The sequence below is a fragment of the Arvicola amphibius genome, chromosome 8, assembly GCF_903992535.2.
Source record: "Arvicola amphibius chromosome 8, mArvAmp1.2, whole genome shotgun sequence".
NCBI classification, from domain to species: domain Eukaryota; kingdom Metazoa; phylum Chordata; class Mammalia; order Rodentia; family Cricetidae; genus Arvicola; species Arvicola amphibius.
Genome location: NC_052054.1, coordinates 109,201,857 through 109,219,432, shown reverse-complemented (window position 1 = coordinate 109,219,432; position 17,576 = coordinate 109,201,857). Strand labels below are relative to the sequence as shown.

General features: G+C 43.8%; 1 protein-coding gene across 1 annotated transcript in view; it reads left to right on the top strand.

The window, feature by feature from the left end:
* The window catches only part of Col4a3 (collagen type IV alpha 3 chain), a 131,707-nt gene that overhangs the window by 68,184 nt on the left and 45,947 nt on the right, over positions 1-17,576 (top strand). Inside the window, 12 exon segments of the mRNA XM_038339473.1 lie at positions 1,629-1,670; positions 1,871-1,948; positions 6,043-6,105; positions 6,925-6,984; positions 8,188-8,232; positions 9,477-9,530; positions 11,387-11,428; positions 13,195-13,279; positions 13,571-13,606; positions 15,436-15,600; positions 16,104-16,196; positions 16,648-16,743. Of these exon segments, the coding sequence (XP_038195401.1) occupies positions 1,629-1,670; positions 1,871-1,948; positions 6,043-6,105; positions 6,925-6,984; positions 8,188-8,232; positions 9,477-9,530; positions 11,387-11,428; positions 13,195-13,279; positions 13,571-13,606; positions 15,436-15,600; positions 16,104-16,196; positions 16,648-16,743 (859 nt within the window).

Here is a 17,576-nt window from a genome sequence, read left to right as displayed (position 1 = left end):
AAAGAAAACTGCTTCAAATGCTGGGTTAGCCCTTGTTATACCCTGTTCTCAGTTGTTTTAGCAATTGCTACACACTGGGTAGCGATGTGTTCCTTCTAGATCTCAACTGTGAGGAATCCAATGTCAAGGGCTATCAGGGAGTTTCCTCTCCTTTTAATTCTACTTCTACATTTATGTCTTTATTCGTAGAACATACATGACATGGCACATGTGTGAAGGACAGACGATGGCTTAAAGGAGCCAGTTCTCTCCTTCTGTGATGTAGGTGTGGGGAACTGAGCTCAGATGGTCAGGTTGCCAGCAGGTACCTCTACCTGCTGAGCCTTTTCCGCAGCCTCTGTGCACTACAGAGTGCAGAGAGAGTATAGGTACCATATGAGGAACCAGAAGGCGATAAGCAGAGAGCTCACTTTCCTCCCCACACCTCACTATCCCCTTAGTCCAAGAATGGACCAATAGGATCATTTCTAACAGTCCCCCCCTCCCAGCCCTACATCCTAATACTCTACAGTTGGTGTTAGGTTTCTGCAATAGCTGTGACGGTTGTTCATACCACAGCAGCCACTGCTGCTGAGTGGAAGCTCTTCCTCTCATGTGGCCTCACGTCACTCAATTACTAAAGACGCCATGGCTTGCTTTCCACTCTTGGCTTCTCTGACTTGAATTTCAGAATCTCAAAGTTCAGTTGCTTCACCCCTCTTATTTTTAGCATGGCAAAAGTAGGGCATCAGGAAGTGAGGCAGCCAGAAAAGGAAGTTAGATGGCCAGGAATCTAAGGGCTCACCGGGAAGTAGCCGGTCAATGGGCTCAAAACCAGACAGGCGCTTAGCCAGAGAAATTCCCTCTGTGCTGGTTTCCGCTCCCCACAGGCAATGTGACATCCGTTATATTCAGTGGGTCTCCAATTTCCTGGGCCCCCAAACTGTCATCTTTAAAAGAAACACGTTGCTGTTCTTCTATAAAAGTAGTAGTAAAGCTTTATAATTTCAAAACTAAGATGAATATATGTCTTCACTTACAAAGACTGAAATGTTAATGAACCCCAATTATTCGTATTTAATTTTTAAACATAATAACTGTAGAGGAGAAGGTGCAGTAAAGAAATTGCCAACAAGACTGCTTCATTATTAGGGTGAAGGCTTTCATTATTAGTAAGAGAGAAAAAATATCCAGAGACACCTGGAATAGCCCCAAAAGACTGCAGACTGGACACTGGACATGACCATAGAATCAAGAGAGGGAGGGGGCAAGAGAGAAGAGTGGAGATAATAACACAGCAAGAAATTTCTTGGGGGGCACTCTGTCTTTATAGAGAGAACAAGCGGGTATCCGGAAGGAGGGAGGAAAGGGAGCCTTTGAAATATCTAACAAATCCTTGTAAGGATTGAGGAGCCTGGGGCATGGGCTCTGATATGCAACCACAGGGCCATGTCCGTGGAATCATATGTCCCCTTCTGCCAGATCCAAGAGAAATGACTTTGGGGGGGGGGGACATTATATAAGTTCCCGAGGAATGCTGGCTTTTATCTAACTTCCAGAAATCCTTCTCTATATAGTTCAGCTTGAACTCATTTATAGACATATGGACTTCCTGAGACCTAACAATGGCATTTCATGTTTTCTTACAGGGTCATATGGGCGATAATGCCATAGGACAAAAAGGAGAAAGGGTAATTGGCATGCCACCTTGTGTGTTAGTGGGTCAGAAGACACGCGCTCCCCGGTGCATTTCCCTCGAGTTAATTTGCGGGCTGGGTTGAATTGAGTTTTGTTGTATAGGAGGTGGAAGAGGAAACAGGCCTTTGAGAGGGTAAATCTGTTGTGTTGATGGTGTTGGGTGGCTCTCATTCTCTGCTGTACCTGTCTTTAGGGTGTGAAAGGATTGACAGGACCTCCTGGACTGCAAGGAACAGTGATTGTCACACTCATCCACCCAAACAACACATCGGTAAGCCTGTAGCTTTGTGACTATTGCTGTTCTTTGTTTCCGGAAAGACATCTTGATGATCCCTCATCACTTCTACAAGCTCCATTATGATCCTTGTTCGTCCCAGTTTCCCACTCCTGGCCAGCCTGAATATCTCAGTTTAATTTCTCCCAATATCTTTCATGGTGAAGGATGGAAAAGTTAAATGGAGAAGTAGAACCATGTGACTCCAAGGCAATGGCCCGATTCTGTTCACGCTTTTCTCTGTTCCCTCTTATCGCCCCTAACACAGTATGTGTGTCTTTGATACAATAGAATGGCAATGACCTCTTGACAGGGTAGAGGTATACTATAGTCTAACAGGACCCTTGGCATGGCCGTTGTAACCCCAAGGACACACTCAGTCTTCTCCAAGAGCACTGCTCCTTGTCATTTGGACACTGATTGCTTTTGCTCCTGTAGTGAGATGAAGGCCGGCTACGGAGCTGAACTGAGTGGTTAGGAGATGAATTCACAGTACCATGCACCAATCCAGGCACTAGCCTGGGCTTGGGAAGTCTGGGAGGGTAAATAAAAAACTCAGATGGTATGGAATTAACCAAGAAACTAAACCCTGAAAATTATATTTAATTGTTTTCAAAAATAGTTTAGTTGAGGAGCTGGAGAGATGGCTCAGAGGTTAAGAGCATTGCCTGCTCTTCCAAAGGTCCTGAGTTCAATTCCCAGCAACTACATGGTGGCTCACAACCATCGGTAATGGGCTCTGGTGCCCTCTTCTGGCCTGCAGGCATACAAACAGACAGAATATTGTATGCATATATTTAAATATAAAATCCCCATTTAAAGGGGTATTTAATTAAAACCTCATAGGTTTTAATTATAAGAAATCTTAACAATTTTTGTAGTATAATATACAGCTTATAATATTCACACATTATGTTCAACTCAGTGGCTTTAACATACACTGACTTGGGCAACCATAATCACTGCCAACCTTTTTTCCCCCTGTGCCTTTTATTTTCATTTTTTAAAACATAATGTCTTTATTGAACCTTCGGGAATTTCACATCATGCACCCCACCTCTTAGTTCCTCCCTATCCTGCCCTCTTCCTTGCAAATGAAAATTTTTTAAAAAAAGCAAACAAACACAAAGAGGAGAAAATAAAACAATAACAACAAACCTCTTCACTTGTCCCTCTTTCCCACCTCTCCAGCACCTCTTCATTCTTCCTGGTGGCACTGGGAACTGTGGTGTGTCACACAGTAGACCCTCTTTCCCAATCAGCTTTACCTGGACTGTTCATTGCAGTGAGTTCTGGTCTGGTTCAAGGACTCTGGTTTCTTGCACACCATCATCACTGGACCCTCACAGAACTCCTCTTGGATATCCCTCAGCTGCCCTGAATCATGGAGATCCTGCCATTATGGTTCCACAAGGTCTTTCATGAGCTCCAGAAGATCCAAGATGGGGTAGATATTAGAATGGGCCAACCCCAAGCCTGGTTGTGAGCCTGGGTGGTAGTTGAGCTGGTCAGTCCAGGCCACTGGGGCCATCTACCTCAGGCAAGGGGTGGAGCCAGATCCCTTATGCCCATGCCATCAGGGTCAGCTATCCCCAACCCATGGGGGGAGTAACTCTTTTGCTGCAGCATCCAGTAAAGGACAGGGCCCACTATCCCAGGGCCAGCAAAGGGCCAACAAATGGCCCTCTGATTCCACCATGCATGGTTTCCATGACCCCATGAGGCCACGTGGGCCACAAACATCAACAAAGACCCCAGCTGCATCAGGACCAGGGACCCAGACATGCCCCTCAGCAGCAGCTTGGGCCCAGAATACATCCTGGCTCTTGATGGAAGTACAGGCCACCCAGATCAGGATGACTCTGGTGATGTCACACCTCCTGGATACCATCAAGGCCACATGTTATGGCCATGACCCCAGGCTTCTCTGCAACCTTTGGTGGAAGCACAGACCTAGACATGGTCCTCGGCAGCAACCAGGCCTAGATGTCCATTGTCCTGGGTAGCAGATCGCAAGCATCCTCAACAGCGTGGCCCTCGGACATTAATTTGGCCACAGATCTCAGGCATCCAAATGGTCTTCAATGGTAAGAGGAACCTCAGACATCAACACTGATCCTAGATTCACAAACCCAGACATGGTCCTCAACTGCACCTCTGGCCTGGATGTCACCATGGCACAGGCCACTCAGATCTGCATGACTCTGGCTGTAGCAGGTCTCTTGGCTGACAACATGGACTCATGTGGCTGACCTGACACCACACACACACACACACACACACACACACACACACACATTGACTCTGAACAGCAAGATAACTCAGATGAAAAATGGCTTGTTTTCTGGTCTAAGTCTCCTCAGAAGACTTCCATGCATGGACCATACTGCCTTGAATATCCATGATCAAAGCTAGGGACATAGGCTAAGCTGGTGTCCGTGATCCATGTTGTGCTGTGGGAGGCCATGTTGATATCTATGATATATGCTGCTGCCAGGGACCAAGGTAGGTGTCTATGATCTGAACTGCCACGGGAAACCGTGTGGAAGTTCATGATCTATGCTATTGTAGGCTGCTCTGTTCAAGGAAGCTCCTTTTGCAGTGGTACTGATGACGGCAGATTTATCGCTGAGAATGAGAGACATTGAAGGCCTCTGTGACAACCTCCACCCTTACCCAAAACAGAAACAGTCCATACCGTACAGGGAGCTTAAAAATTGTGATAAAGATGCTGATGTGTAGCTCTTCACAGTTGTTGGCTTCTGGCAGAGGGGTGGGGACAGACTCGGTTTTCTTTAAGGGACTAGCCACTGGGAGTTTGACCATACTCTAATGAGTATATGGGCAACACAAATTGGACTTGGTGGTTTTGGGGTGAGAATGATGGGGTGCAAGAGTGGGAGGGCTGACCTGGGAGGAGTGGGAAAGGGAGTGTATTGGGATGCATTTTAGTAAATTCCCAAATAATTAGTAAAAAATGTGTTGGGGCGGGAAGGAGAAAAGTAGTGTACCAGTAAAAGTAATTTGAATGTGTTAGGAATGAATGTACTTACAGAAAGCTGGTTTGGTAGGTAAATAAGTATAATGTAATCCAATCCAAAGGATACTTAATTTTCTGCACTCTCTGACTGACTCTCTGACTAAAAACATACACACAGGGCAGAGTGCCCACCTCTCACACACTTCCTCTTCCAAGAGATCAAATTTCTTCAAAATTCCCAAAGAAGCATAGATAAAGTGAGCTGCCTTTTAAAGGGTTGCTTCGAACACTCAATGATGTTCTTTTAGCATCGTCTCCTAGGAAAAGGGCACGAAAGAGCAAGTCAGCAGTAACAGTTGCACTTGGAGGGCAGGCAGGAGCCTATCAGGAGACTATTTTACTAGTCCTGAGCTTCATTATACAGATGAGTGGATTTAAGGTTAGCGCCCAGACTGGTCTGTTGTTGAAGGGTTGATAACATGCTGAGATAATACCGGTCCGATTCCTGGGGTGCCTGCGCCAGGGCCAAGGATTAGAACCAGGGCTCAGGTGCTCTCCTGATCTAACTCCCCAGCACAAAAACACATTTTAATAAAGGACATAGCACATCTTTGCCAAAGGCAACAGAATGTTTTGTAAACCATCAATAATCATAACCGTATTCTGACCTTAAAAGAGTTTAGAAGTCTGAACTCTACCAGTTACCATGTGATGTTTGGTTTTCCTGTGTTAGATGTTTCAGTTGATGAAGTGAATGAGTATAAACAGAATTGTAGAACTCTTATCTTACACCGTTATTGGCTGGCAGATATAATAGTAACTGTGTTAGTTATTATCTATATTATTATAATAGTTAGACATAACTATTATATCTCTAGTGGAGATACACAAGGGATTCCTTTTCTTTGAAAGGTTGTATTAATGTGAGCTCATGTTTAAATGTGAATAAGATAGAAATATAATAAATAAAAAGTGCCACTATGCTGTTGTCATGAGGCCCAGTACCGGTTTTCATACCTAGTTTCACTGGACAGAGGGTATTTCCAAATGCACCTGGTTTAATCGTATTTGGTTGGTTTGTGATAATGACCTTGAATTGTATTTGTTACAGGACTTTAAGGGGGAGAAAGGAGATATGGGAGAGATGGGTGAACCTGGGCATCCTGGACCCTTGGTAGGTGATTTAAGTCATTTTATTCCTATGACACATAAAACAGAGCCTTAATACATATGGTTAAGAATATTTTTATTCCTTGACAATTTTGTACAAATAAGAAATGTATCTTGATTTATGTCCACCCATGACTCCTCTCCCACTCCCGCTCTCTGAACATGCCCCCTACTAAGTGCCTTATTCTTTATCAGTAACCCACCGAGTACAATTATTACAATCTTTATCCATATATTGATGAATGATCAACCTTTAAATATTGATGTTGACTAAAACACAGAGCCCAGGAATATTCTAAAATTTTTTCTGAGACCTTTTCTGGGTGAAATCTCTGTGCTATTTTAGGTCTTTCTTGCCTATAGCACCTGCTTTTAAATATCTATTTAAAATTAATTCTTTTTATATAATATTTTTATTGATTAATTGAGAATTTCACCTAAGGCACACCAATCATATTCACTCCCAGTCCTCCCAGGTTCACTCCTGACCCATATGACCTCCCCCAAAACAAAAGAAGAAAAAATTACCAAGTCCAATCTGAGTTACCCATGTGCTCACTGGAGCATGATCAAGCTCCCAGTGACCAGCCCCTCAAAGAAAACTGAGTCTTCCCTCACCCCCACCCTGCCAGAAGCCATCAACTGTGAATAGGTGCAACTTCAGCTTTCCCATCACAGTTTTTAAGATAAAGCTCAATCTTATCATAAGACTTTTAGATTACCTAATTTTAAATATGGCCAATAGAATGTATGAATTATTAATCATGAAGGTACAAAATCAGAAAGTACATTTCTAAAGCATTCCATAACTCTGATCACACAGGGGCCACCTGGAGACTCCTATGGATCAGAAAAGGGTGTTCCTGGAGAGCCTGGTCCAAGGGTAAGGTGGCAATTCAGCATCATGTGTAGCCAAGGAAGGCAGGACTTGGGACTCTTTGGGTCACAGAGTGAGATGCTCCAACTAGAAAGGTTTTTTTATTTTATTTTATTTTATTTTATTTTATTTTATTTTATTTAGTTTTGGTGGAGGGATTTATTTTTCCAAATATCTGAACATTTCAAGCCTAAAACAAGCTCTGGGGACTTCAGAAAGCTGGGGCAGGACCCTCTCTCTACCTCACTCCTTCTCTGGGTACCAAGCCTATTCTGTCCAAGAAATGATGATCTTCTGTGAAAGGGGAAAGGAATGGGATATAGTCCCAGGCAATGTTAGGCTAATGACATCTAAGAAGAAATCAAACACACACACACACACACACACACACACACACACACACACACACACCCCTATTGAAAACTGCAAAGATTCTTCAGCTGCATTGGCCTAGTTGTTCATGTGCTTCACTCTGGAACAACAGCTATGGCCACAAAGGAAAGGTCACTGTTTGGCTAGGCAGGGAGCTCCTGTGGATGACAGCAAGAGAACCAGTCAGCTTAGAGAGAGAACAGCTCCCCAAGTGTGTCTGGAAGTGGGGTGCTGTGAACACAGAAACAACTGGGGCCACTCCCCCACTCAGCTCCATTTTGGAAGATTTAAACAGATAAAGCATGTAAAAACCCTAAAAAACATGGCTTGAGGCAGGGCAAGTGGAGTGGGGATGTTCAAGGAAAAGTGATACAGCTTGCCTGATTTTAATTCTCTCAGAAAGGGTCTAGACCATAACGTTTCATCTGAGAGCCATGTCTACTCAGACACCACAATATTTATTTATCTAGGATTTAAGAAATTGCATTTCAAATCACCAAGTTATAAGCACTTCCTTTTCTTTAAATTCCTTATTTACCTCTCCTCTTGGTGCTTCCCTGGGTCTCCTTCCAGTATCAGGATGGGACATGAACCCCACTAAAAGCTTAGCTGTCTTCTTCTCTCCCTGCTTTTGACTCTACTCACTGATCCTACCTGGTATCAACCTTCCCTGGGAAGAGATGCCCATCGCCTGTAAGATCGGGAGTCTTACCTTACAAAATCAGACAGTGAGGAACCTCCCTGGGGTTTTCTTGTCTTATGTCAAAAGGATGTTTTTCTCTGTTTACTAAAGTCAACCTGTTTAACATTAGTAAAACTTAAGTGGTTTCATTTTAGGGAAAACCTGGAAAAGATGGTGCTCCTGGCTTCCCTGGCACTGAGGTAAAACATTCCTGCTGATATCCGGGAAGTAGCAGTGATAGGAGATAAAGGTTATTTGAGAGTCATAAGGTGATCTCAGCTTTTACAGACTACACTTGGCTCTGTAGACCCACTGGGAAAAGGCCAACTGAACACACCTAATGATACGCCAGACAAAGCAAGACCAATACCGCTCAATCTTCTCAGATACAGTATCCACAGCAGCTGATCTCTCAGAGTAGCAGAGTAGTTCCCAGGGACTGGGAGGTGTGGTGAGTTGGAGGGACAGGAAGTGGTTAGTCGATGAATGCGGAAGTTACCTTTGCTCCCAGGCAAATGTTAGTCTTAGTCTGACCATAAGGGCACTGGAATCAACACAGGTGTATTTGTGTTTCTTTAAAAAAAATGCTGTGGAGTCCCAGGAGGCAGCTGTAGGCAAGCAGCAAATGCTATAAAGTCCCAAATGGTGGTAGCAGGCCATGTGGCGGCAGACAGCGGGTCCTGCGAGCAGCCAGTCCCAAGCAGAGAAGGCTGCCGGTCTTAGAGCGGTGGCCTGAGCAGTGGGCGGCGGCCCATGTGGTGGCAGGCAGTGGGCTCTGGGAGCAGCCAGTCCCAGGCAGAGATGGCTGCCGGTCCCCGAGCAGTGGCTGGTCCCAGGCAGGGAGACACATGGCGGGCTGGCAGAAGACAGAGACATGGTGAGGTTGAATATTTATTCAGGAGAGTTATGAACGGGGAAGGGGGAGAGAGAGAGAGACAGAGAGAGAGGGGGGGGGGGGGAAGCAGAGAAGTGGGGAGAGAGGCAGAAGCGAAGCTGCCTCTCCGAGAGGAAGATGGAAAAGAGAGCAAGCTCAGACCAGAAGCTGAAGATCAGCCTGCCTCAGCGGATGGGGAGGGAATTGGCGTGGCGTGTCTCTTAAAGGGACAGGGACCAAAACCATAACAGTATTGTCTGCTTGAAATTAGTTGGGAAGATCTTTACCACCATAACAAAATCACAGTTGAGGGGGTGGGTGTGATTAATTCCCTGACCTGATCAGTACACAAACTACACAGTCTGGTAGATGAAATGTGATTATATAGATCACAACTGGTGAGATCTTGAAACATCGCACTGTATACAAAAAGTTTATATGACTATTATATTTTGATTTTGAAAATTAGTTTTAAATATTTAAAAATTAAAAAGTTCCTGATGTACTTGCTTCATAGAGATGCAGTTGACTCATATCTTCTCATCTTCTGTCCTTTTATTTTTCCTATAGGGAGCCAAAGGCAACAGGGGCTTTCCTGGGTTAAGGGGTGAAGATGGCATTAAGGTAACATCCTCTCTTCAGCCTTTTCCAACTGGTTGGCTATTGCCTTCCCAAGAATAAGAGATTGCAATCACAGGCTTTATCAAAATAAGCCAATGTTGAACTGAAGTGAATTTTTTTGAGTCTGCCTTCTGAGGTTTCCTACAATCATATAGCAAAAACCATCAGTATTACTTGAGTATTTCCTGTCCCCAGCTGAGTGCTTCTCAGATAGTCCTACTTGATCCCGAAGTCACTCCTGGGAAATGGGGGTGAGTCCCATTCCCCAGATGAGAAAGTTGTCTTCCTTGGAAGCCTATCACACGGCGGGCATTTGCGGTCTCTCCTCCCTTCCTCACCACCGTGGGACTGCGGTTACTTTCCCCGGGCGTGGGATCCAAGCTCTCACCCACTGTGGTTCACAGATCCCTTCCAGTCTGTCTTTCTAAATTTCAGCCTCCTTCAGATTTTTGTTGCTGTGCTGTTTTCCGTTACACTTTTATTCATTTGTTGGAGGAGGGGCACATGAACCAGAGCACACTCGTGGAGGTCAGAGGACAGCTCGTTGGGAGTTGCTTCTCTCTTCTACCAAATGGGTTCGGGGAATCAAACTTGGATAGCCAGGCTTGGTGGCAAGCCCCTCATTCACTGAGCCATCTTGCCGGCCCATAGGTGTTGCTTATTTTAAAAATCGTGTTACTGTTAACAAAGTATTGAGATTAAAAGCTGCAACTTGACCTTTGGCCAGGAGTCATCGTGTGAAATGTTCTCAGTCTTCAGTGCTGGTTTGATTAATGTGTGCGGTCTGAACTATGGTTGCTGAGCAGACAATTCTGTCAGCCCTGTGGGCAAAGACTCCTCCTCTCTAGTCTTTCCCCTGCGCTCTCTCTCTCTCTCTCTCTCTCTCTCTCTCTCTCTCTCTCTCTCTCTCTGACAGTGCTGGTTATCATAGTGCTGTCTGCGCCTTGGTAAAGCAAGCTCGCTCACTCTTGTATTAAACAGGGAGATTTCCCCATAGAATAATATAAACTTATTTTAGAAATGAAAGCCCTTTGTAGTCTATTTTTTTTAATCATTCTTTTAAATGCTGGAGAGTAACATTATAATAGAAGCCAGAAAAAAAAAGAAGCTTAGCTGTTGAGCATATTTGTTAAGATGAAAGGGCAGATAAACATTCCAAGAAGGTTCTCAAGGAAGAGATAAAACATTGTTCTGTGTAGTTGACGTTGACACTGGCTGGCTCAGGACTCTAGAGAAGTATCAGCTCCCTATGAGCAGGGTATCAGCAAACGCTCTCAATAGCAGGAATCCACCTGGTCATCTGTGGTCATGTAGTCTGGACCTCCGCTGGGTCATGTGTCCCTGAAAGGTCCCAATCCCCAATCACCTAACTGTGTAATATATCATCTGCCTCTGATATGCTGCCGATGTTCACAGATAATTCACATATGCAAAGATATATGCTCTGGTTCAAAGTCTGCTTTTTAATAGCCAGTCCTGGAAGAATTTTGGATTGCCCTCTCAAAACGAAGGAGGCTGGGTACATTGGGCATTAACTACAGCCCTGGCCTGGCTATCCTGCAACTACAGTCTGTGTGAGAATGTGGATATGTAAGGCTAGAGACCATGTGGTAAAGGCAACACAGGAAGGTGGAGAATAGACAGGCTAGCATTGCCTTCTTCCCAGCCTTGTAGAAAACTCCACCTAGACAAGGGCTGGCCAGGAAGATGACTTCAAGGCAATGCCTCTGTAATCTTGTTTGCACATTATACCTAAATGACATGGCCGTGACCATTAACTTATTGTTTGGCCTTGTATTTTGTTTCTTAACTATGCTCCTTTGGGTTTGCATGTTCACCTGTAATGTCTTTCATTGCAGGGATGGAAAGGAGACATTGGCTCTCCAGGATTCCCGGGTCCAGTAAGTGCAACTAGAGAGAACACTATCGTAGTTAAGTTCTTCCAAGTACTGAGCGAGAGTTGAATCAGCATTTCTCATTAACTGTTATGATGAATCTGAGAGCATATTCATTTTCATCAAGCCAAGGCGAAGACGAGTTGTCATCATTATTTACCCATTTGGCAATGGATAAATATTTCAATTTGATTATGTTTGTTTCCTAGAAGCACTAATAAAGCCCATCTTGGACAAAAAAAAAAAAAAAAAAACAAAACCCAAACACTTGGCCTCATCACAGTTTGTCCAAGGTGATCCTCTGTTCTCATAGTGGAATAAGAAGTTTGCTGCTGAAGACAGCTAGGGTACCTAGGAACAAGAGAGCCGGGCCTTCTATTTGCATGGCCCACTTTTAACAGCAGGCAGCTGAAGCTCAGCCATGAGTCTAAGGCAGGTCAGCAAGAATCTGTCCCTACAGCCCAAGCTCCACTGCCCTGGGAGCACCACCCTGCCTGGCACAGACATGATTTGATGACACTGCAGGGCACGTGAGAAGAATGAGAGGGACCACTGGCTCTCAGTTCTGGCATCTGCTCATTCCCCCAAAGCAGTCAGTCTCCTAGCCGATGTGCTTGGCAGGGTTTCTCTGTCTGACTGCACAGGCTATACAAATGACCCAGGATGGCAAAGAGTCGTGGGCTAGATTTGTTAGAAATGTAGGTCTCAAGGCTGGAGAAAAGTTAAGAGTGCCTACTGCTCTTTCAGGGGACCCGAGTTGGGTTCCTAACACCCACCCTGGGCAGCACATACTACCCGTGATCCCAGCCTCAGGGGACCTAAGCCTCTAGTCATTTTGGAAATCTGCACCTACATGCACATGCCCCCCCACACACATAATTAAAGTGAGGTGCTGAAGAGATGGGGAGCAGTTAAGAAAAAACAGTTAACTTTGCAAAGGACCCGGCACAAACGTGATGGTTCATAACTATCTGTAACTCCAGTACCAGGGCATCCATTGACCTCTTCGGGGAACCAGGCACATAAGTGGGGCACCTGCATATATGCAGGATAGCCCTCACATACACAATATAAGTCATTTTTTAAAATGCAGTTCTCAGACCCCCAAGCTACATAACTTAACTCACTGAATGAAAATAGGTCCCAAAAATCTGTTTTTATTTCAGATGCAAGTTACTGCCAAATATCTTTTATGCTAGGAAAGTGTGACGGGCTACTTTGCTTTGTGAAATCATAAACTGTAGCCGAGCCCAATACCCACCATCTGTACACATAACTGTGGAATTTATAATGAGCCCTATTATGTCATTGCTGCTGGTAACTTCTGTGATTTAAAAGACAAAGCTTCCATGAAAGTTCTTGTTGCTTTATTTTGTAACTGAACAAATACATACTGTGGTGGTTGAGACGCATCATAAAACGTGTTTCTCAGGCTAAAGATGTAAAACTGTGGCCCAGCGCTTGCAAGCACATTGCCCTGCGTTTGATTCCCATCACAGAAAGAAAACAAAATTTAAAAAGCATAATTAAACTAAATGTAGTTTTAGCTGAAAGCCTGTGGAATAAGTGATGCTATCAGAAAGGTGATCTTTGTCTTTACATCTATCCACTTGTATGGGCATGGCCACCGTATTTCTGCTAATATCAAAACCTCTGAACTCAGGAAAACAAGGAAATTCTCTTTTAGGCCCAAATGAAGAGACTGAAGAAAGGGGGGCTGGTGAGCAGTTCTCCAGTAACGTTCCTATTTATTCTCTACCTTTGCCTTTAAGACAGAATATTATGACGCATACCTGGAAAAGGGAGACAAAGGAATGCCAGGCCCACCTGGGCCCAAAGGTGCTCGTGGCCCACAGGGTGAGGATATATTTATCACCACTGTTCTATCTTTCTTTCAAAGCACTGAACAGAATTTATTTATAGAGCTATGATAGTTTCCAAGTGAGGGAGGAAGGGGAATTCATACTTTACATCAGTGGAGATTTTTTTTGTGTTTCCAATTTTCATATGTTTCATGGAAATTTTGTAAGTGATATACCGTAGGAGTTGAATGGTTACTATGGTGATAACTGTCATAGAAAATTTTTAAAACTGGAAAGGGAGTGTCTCTAACTGGTCAAGCAATTAATTGATGTAATGTATTCCCAGGTCCTAGTGGTCCCCCTGGAGTTCCTGGAAGCCCTGGTATGTTTGTGGGTGTTTTTTTTTTTTTTTTGAGTACACATGAAAATGTTATTAAAGAGGCGAAAGCCACTGTTTTGTGATTTCATATAATTTGTAAAAGACGATTTGCCTTTGCTGATCTTAATGGGTTTCTAATTTCTTAATAGCTATCCCTGTGGCCCACGCTGGCAAAGCCACAGGCGTTAAACTGACACTCGAGGGTTTTAAATGCAAGCACATAACCTTGGGGTAGGAGCAGGGGCCCCAGTCCTCAGACGTGGCACAAAGGTGAAAAGCACTGATATCACAGCAAGTAGGTTGGTTGAAAATAACCATTTTTGTTAAATACAAAGGCCTGCAGGGATGCCTACATTATAATTAAACTTTTTTTCTGTAAAATTTCTTTTTTTGTTGGTGTTGGTTTTTTGTTTGTTTTATTTGGTTTGGTGTTTCAAAACCAGTTATCCTGTGTAGCCCTGGTTGTCTGAAACTCTTTATATAGACCAGGCTGGCCTCGAAATCAGCAATCCACCTGCCTCTGTCTCCTGAGTGCTGGGATTAAAGTTGTGCACTACCATGCATGACATTTTTTTTTTCTGTAAAGTTTTACATTTCTGTCTCTGGAGCTATTCTTTATCTCCCAGAAATAAAGAATAGCATTAGAGATGGGTTCACAAGAACCCATCAATGGTTACTGCATTATGTTCTTTTTAAAAGAAGCAAATTTAATAGATACAGAAATTGGCAAATACTGTGTACGCCTGCACAAATCTACTACACACACATACATGTTAGTGGAGGGTATCCCCTGAACCTAGAATGTATATAGACTTATGTATGCATGGTAGCGGTGGGTATCTCCTGAAGCTAGAATGTATACAGGCATATGTATACATGTTAACAATGGGAAGCTCCTGAACTAGAATGTATACAGACGTGTGTATACATGTTAACAGTGGGTAGCTCCTGAAGCTAGGATTTATATAGACTTATGATGCATGTTAGTAGTTGCTATCTCCTGAAACTAGAATATATATAAACTTATGTATACAAGTTAGGGGTGGGTATCTCCTGAAGTTAGAATGAGCAGCTTCTCGATGAGAATTTAATGAAACTTCCTTCTCCACCCCAAGACCCTAAGAAAAGCACTGTCTCCTTTAAGAAGGCAGTGAACAGAAAGGTACAAGATTCTGAATCAGGTTTATAATCAGAAGGATTTGGCTTTAGGCTCAATTAACAACCCAGCTGGTTTCTTAGCTCTTTGGTGATGATATCACTCCTTTTAACACTTAAATTGTTTGTGAGGCAGAAGTTCAAGATGGCCCCTCATCGCAACATTGCTGACTTAGGGTTGGATCTACACCATCTAGCCTAGCATCTCTTTGCAGATATGCCCACCTCCCCCCCCCCCGCTTTTAACGGTGGAAACACAATTTAATTGCAGCTTGTTCTTTCTCATTTGAGAGTGCTAAAATTAAGCATCCTTTAGTTTCTAATTAAAAAAAAAAGCTACAAAGTAACACATGTGCAAGAACTCCTCACAAGTCATTGAACATAAAACTTACAGCTCATCCTAGACTCTGCTCCAGCTCCCTGTACCAAATCACATGAGTCAGCCTGTTCAAATGAGCTGTTTCGCACGTTGTCTTCGCACGTTGTCTTAATATGATGCGATCCAACAAAGGCCGCCAAGGAAGGAAGGATAGTGTCTTTTTGTTTTACAAGCTATAAGTAGCTATCAACTTCACAACTCTTGTAAATAAGAATCTATCTTCCTGTTTTCAACTGAAAAAATAAACATATTAATCAGAAGAAAAATTTAAACACCACAAATGGCTCTTTCTTCCAAGGACTGTCAAGGCCTGGCCCCAGAGGACCTCCTGGATGGCCAGGCTTGAAAGGAAGTAAAGGGGAGAGAGGACCCCCTGGAAAAGGCACCATGGGCCCTCCTGGACCCCTGGGCTGCCCGGGTTCACCAGGTCCACCAGGCCCACCAGGACCTCCAGGACGTCCAGGTAAAGATAAAAAATGGAATATTTAGGAGTCCGTTGCCCTATGACAGATAGGTGTCGCAGAACCTCCTGAGGACAACCACATCAAAGCCATCTAAACTCAGACATGGTCACGTACTTGTGTACAACCGAGAAAGTATAAATAAAACAACAATACATCTTCATAAGAGCTGCTCAGCACGCATCTTCTCTTGTAGAGAAACTTCTAAAGGTGCAGCTTTCACCAGAAGGGTGAAAGAAATGCATGTAAAATCATATGTATATTCAAAATTTGCTTTTTTGGAAAAAAGCAAATAAAATTAACTCTCTCTCTCTCTCGCTCTCTCTCTCTCTCTCTCTCTCTCTCTGTGTGTGTGTGTGTATTTAATGGTAGTATTACTGTTGTTTTGTGTGTGTGTCAGTGTTGATCACTGAACTCAGGGCCTCATGCATCATGCGTCAGACAAGCACTCTAACCACTGATATACACAGACAAAAAACTGATCTCTGATGGTGTCTATTCTTAGGTGACATTGTTTTTCAGCCGGGACCACCTGGTGATCATGGAGTGCCAGGCAATATAGGACCTCCAGGAGACCCAGGAATTGATGGGCCGAAAGGTTTGTTCAACGTAACTAGTGTTACGCTGTCAAAAAAAAAAAAAAAAAAAAAAAGCCCACTTCCATCCCCGCTTCACCAGTTTTTTCCCCTCTCCAAGCAGCAGTGATCTCAAATAGTCAGAGAATTACCTCTTTTCCAACCAGTTACCTAGAAGTATGTATTTATCTGTAAGTCGGTAAATCAGTTAGCATGCTAAGCCTGAAGTGAGTCTGTCCTACGTGCACAGGGAGAAACCGAAACAGTAGATGCTTTGTGTGTAGATTCTTCAACGTTCCTCTCTCAAAGACTCATAACTCACAAGAGAACATACGCAGAGATGTATATTAATACCGGGATTAGTTTCACAACATTAAAAAAAAATGTTTAAATAAATACAGTGGGTGGGGAATACCTGTCCTTTCCGGCACTCTGTGTGGCTTGGAATCCGATGCATGCGCTGTCCCGTTGCAGGAGAACCGGGCCTTCCGTGCACAGAGGTCCATTGCATCCCAGGCCCCCCTGGTCTCCCCGGATTTCCAGGATTAGATGGTTTCAAAGGTATCCCAGGTATGGACACTTTGTATGAAAATTTGGGGCTTTGTAGGGACAGAAAAGTAAACAGACTGGGACCTTGGAAAGGGTGTTAGGTTGCCTGGGCGGCATATTGAACTTAAAAACAGAGTTCTGATGTCACCGTGCTACCACGAAGTCAGTCAAAATCTCATAGGCCTGACATCTTTTTCCCAGTTCCATTTGGGTAACTGGGTGCTAGTGAGGCCTCCTCCCTCCCGGGAATTGTGATGGGAGTCCTGCAGGGGACTCACAGAGGAAGCGAGGGACTCACCTTCGCAAACACAAAGTCCTCCTCGGTCAGTCCCTCTTTTGAGAGAATCGACGACATCCGCAGTATTTGCTTGTCCTGTAAGGGGTGAGGGCGGTAAAAATTAGTAGCCGTGCCCACAGCTGTAGGGGTGGTGGTGCTAAGAAAACCTGAAGGGCGGGCAACCTTGAGAAGCCTGCCAGTCACTCTGCTCCAGCCGGTTATACTCCAGCATTCTAAGTCCTTTTTCATAAGAAAGATTTTTATTTAAAAGCTCGAATTATTTTATTTAGCATTAGGTTAATTTCTAATTCAAAAAATTGCTGGATCAATTTTTAAGGGGGGAAACATCATAGGCTATGTTATCTTTTCATCTCTGGGACAGACAAGAGAATCGCATATTTGGAGAGCTATAATCTGAGGATACTTGCTTAGCATTCGTGGCAGTGGCTAAAAGCTGAAAACATAGCTTATATGGTGAAAAACAGCAGTTAGCTTAAAAAAAAAAAAAACCTAGCCAGATAATAGTCAAAATGGTTTGAAGTGAATCTCAACATCTATAAACATCTATACTTATTGA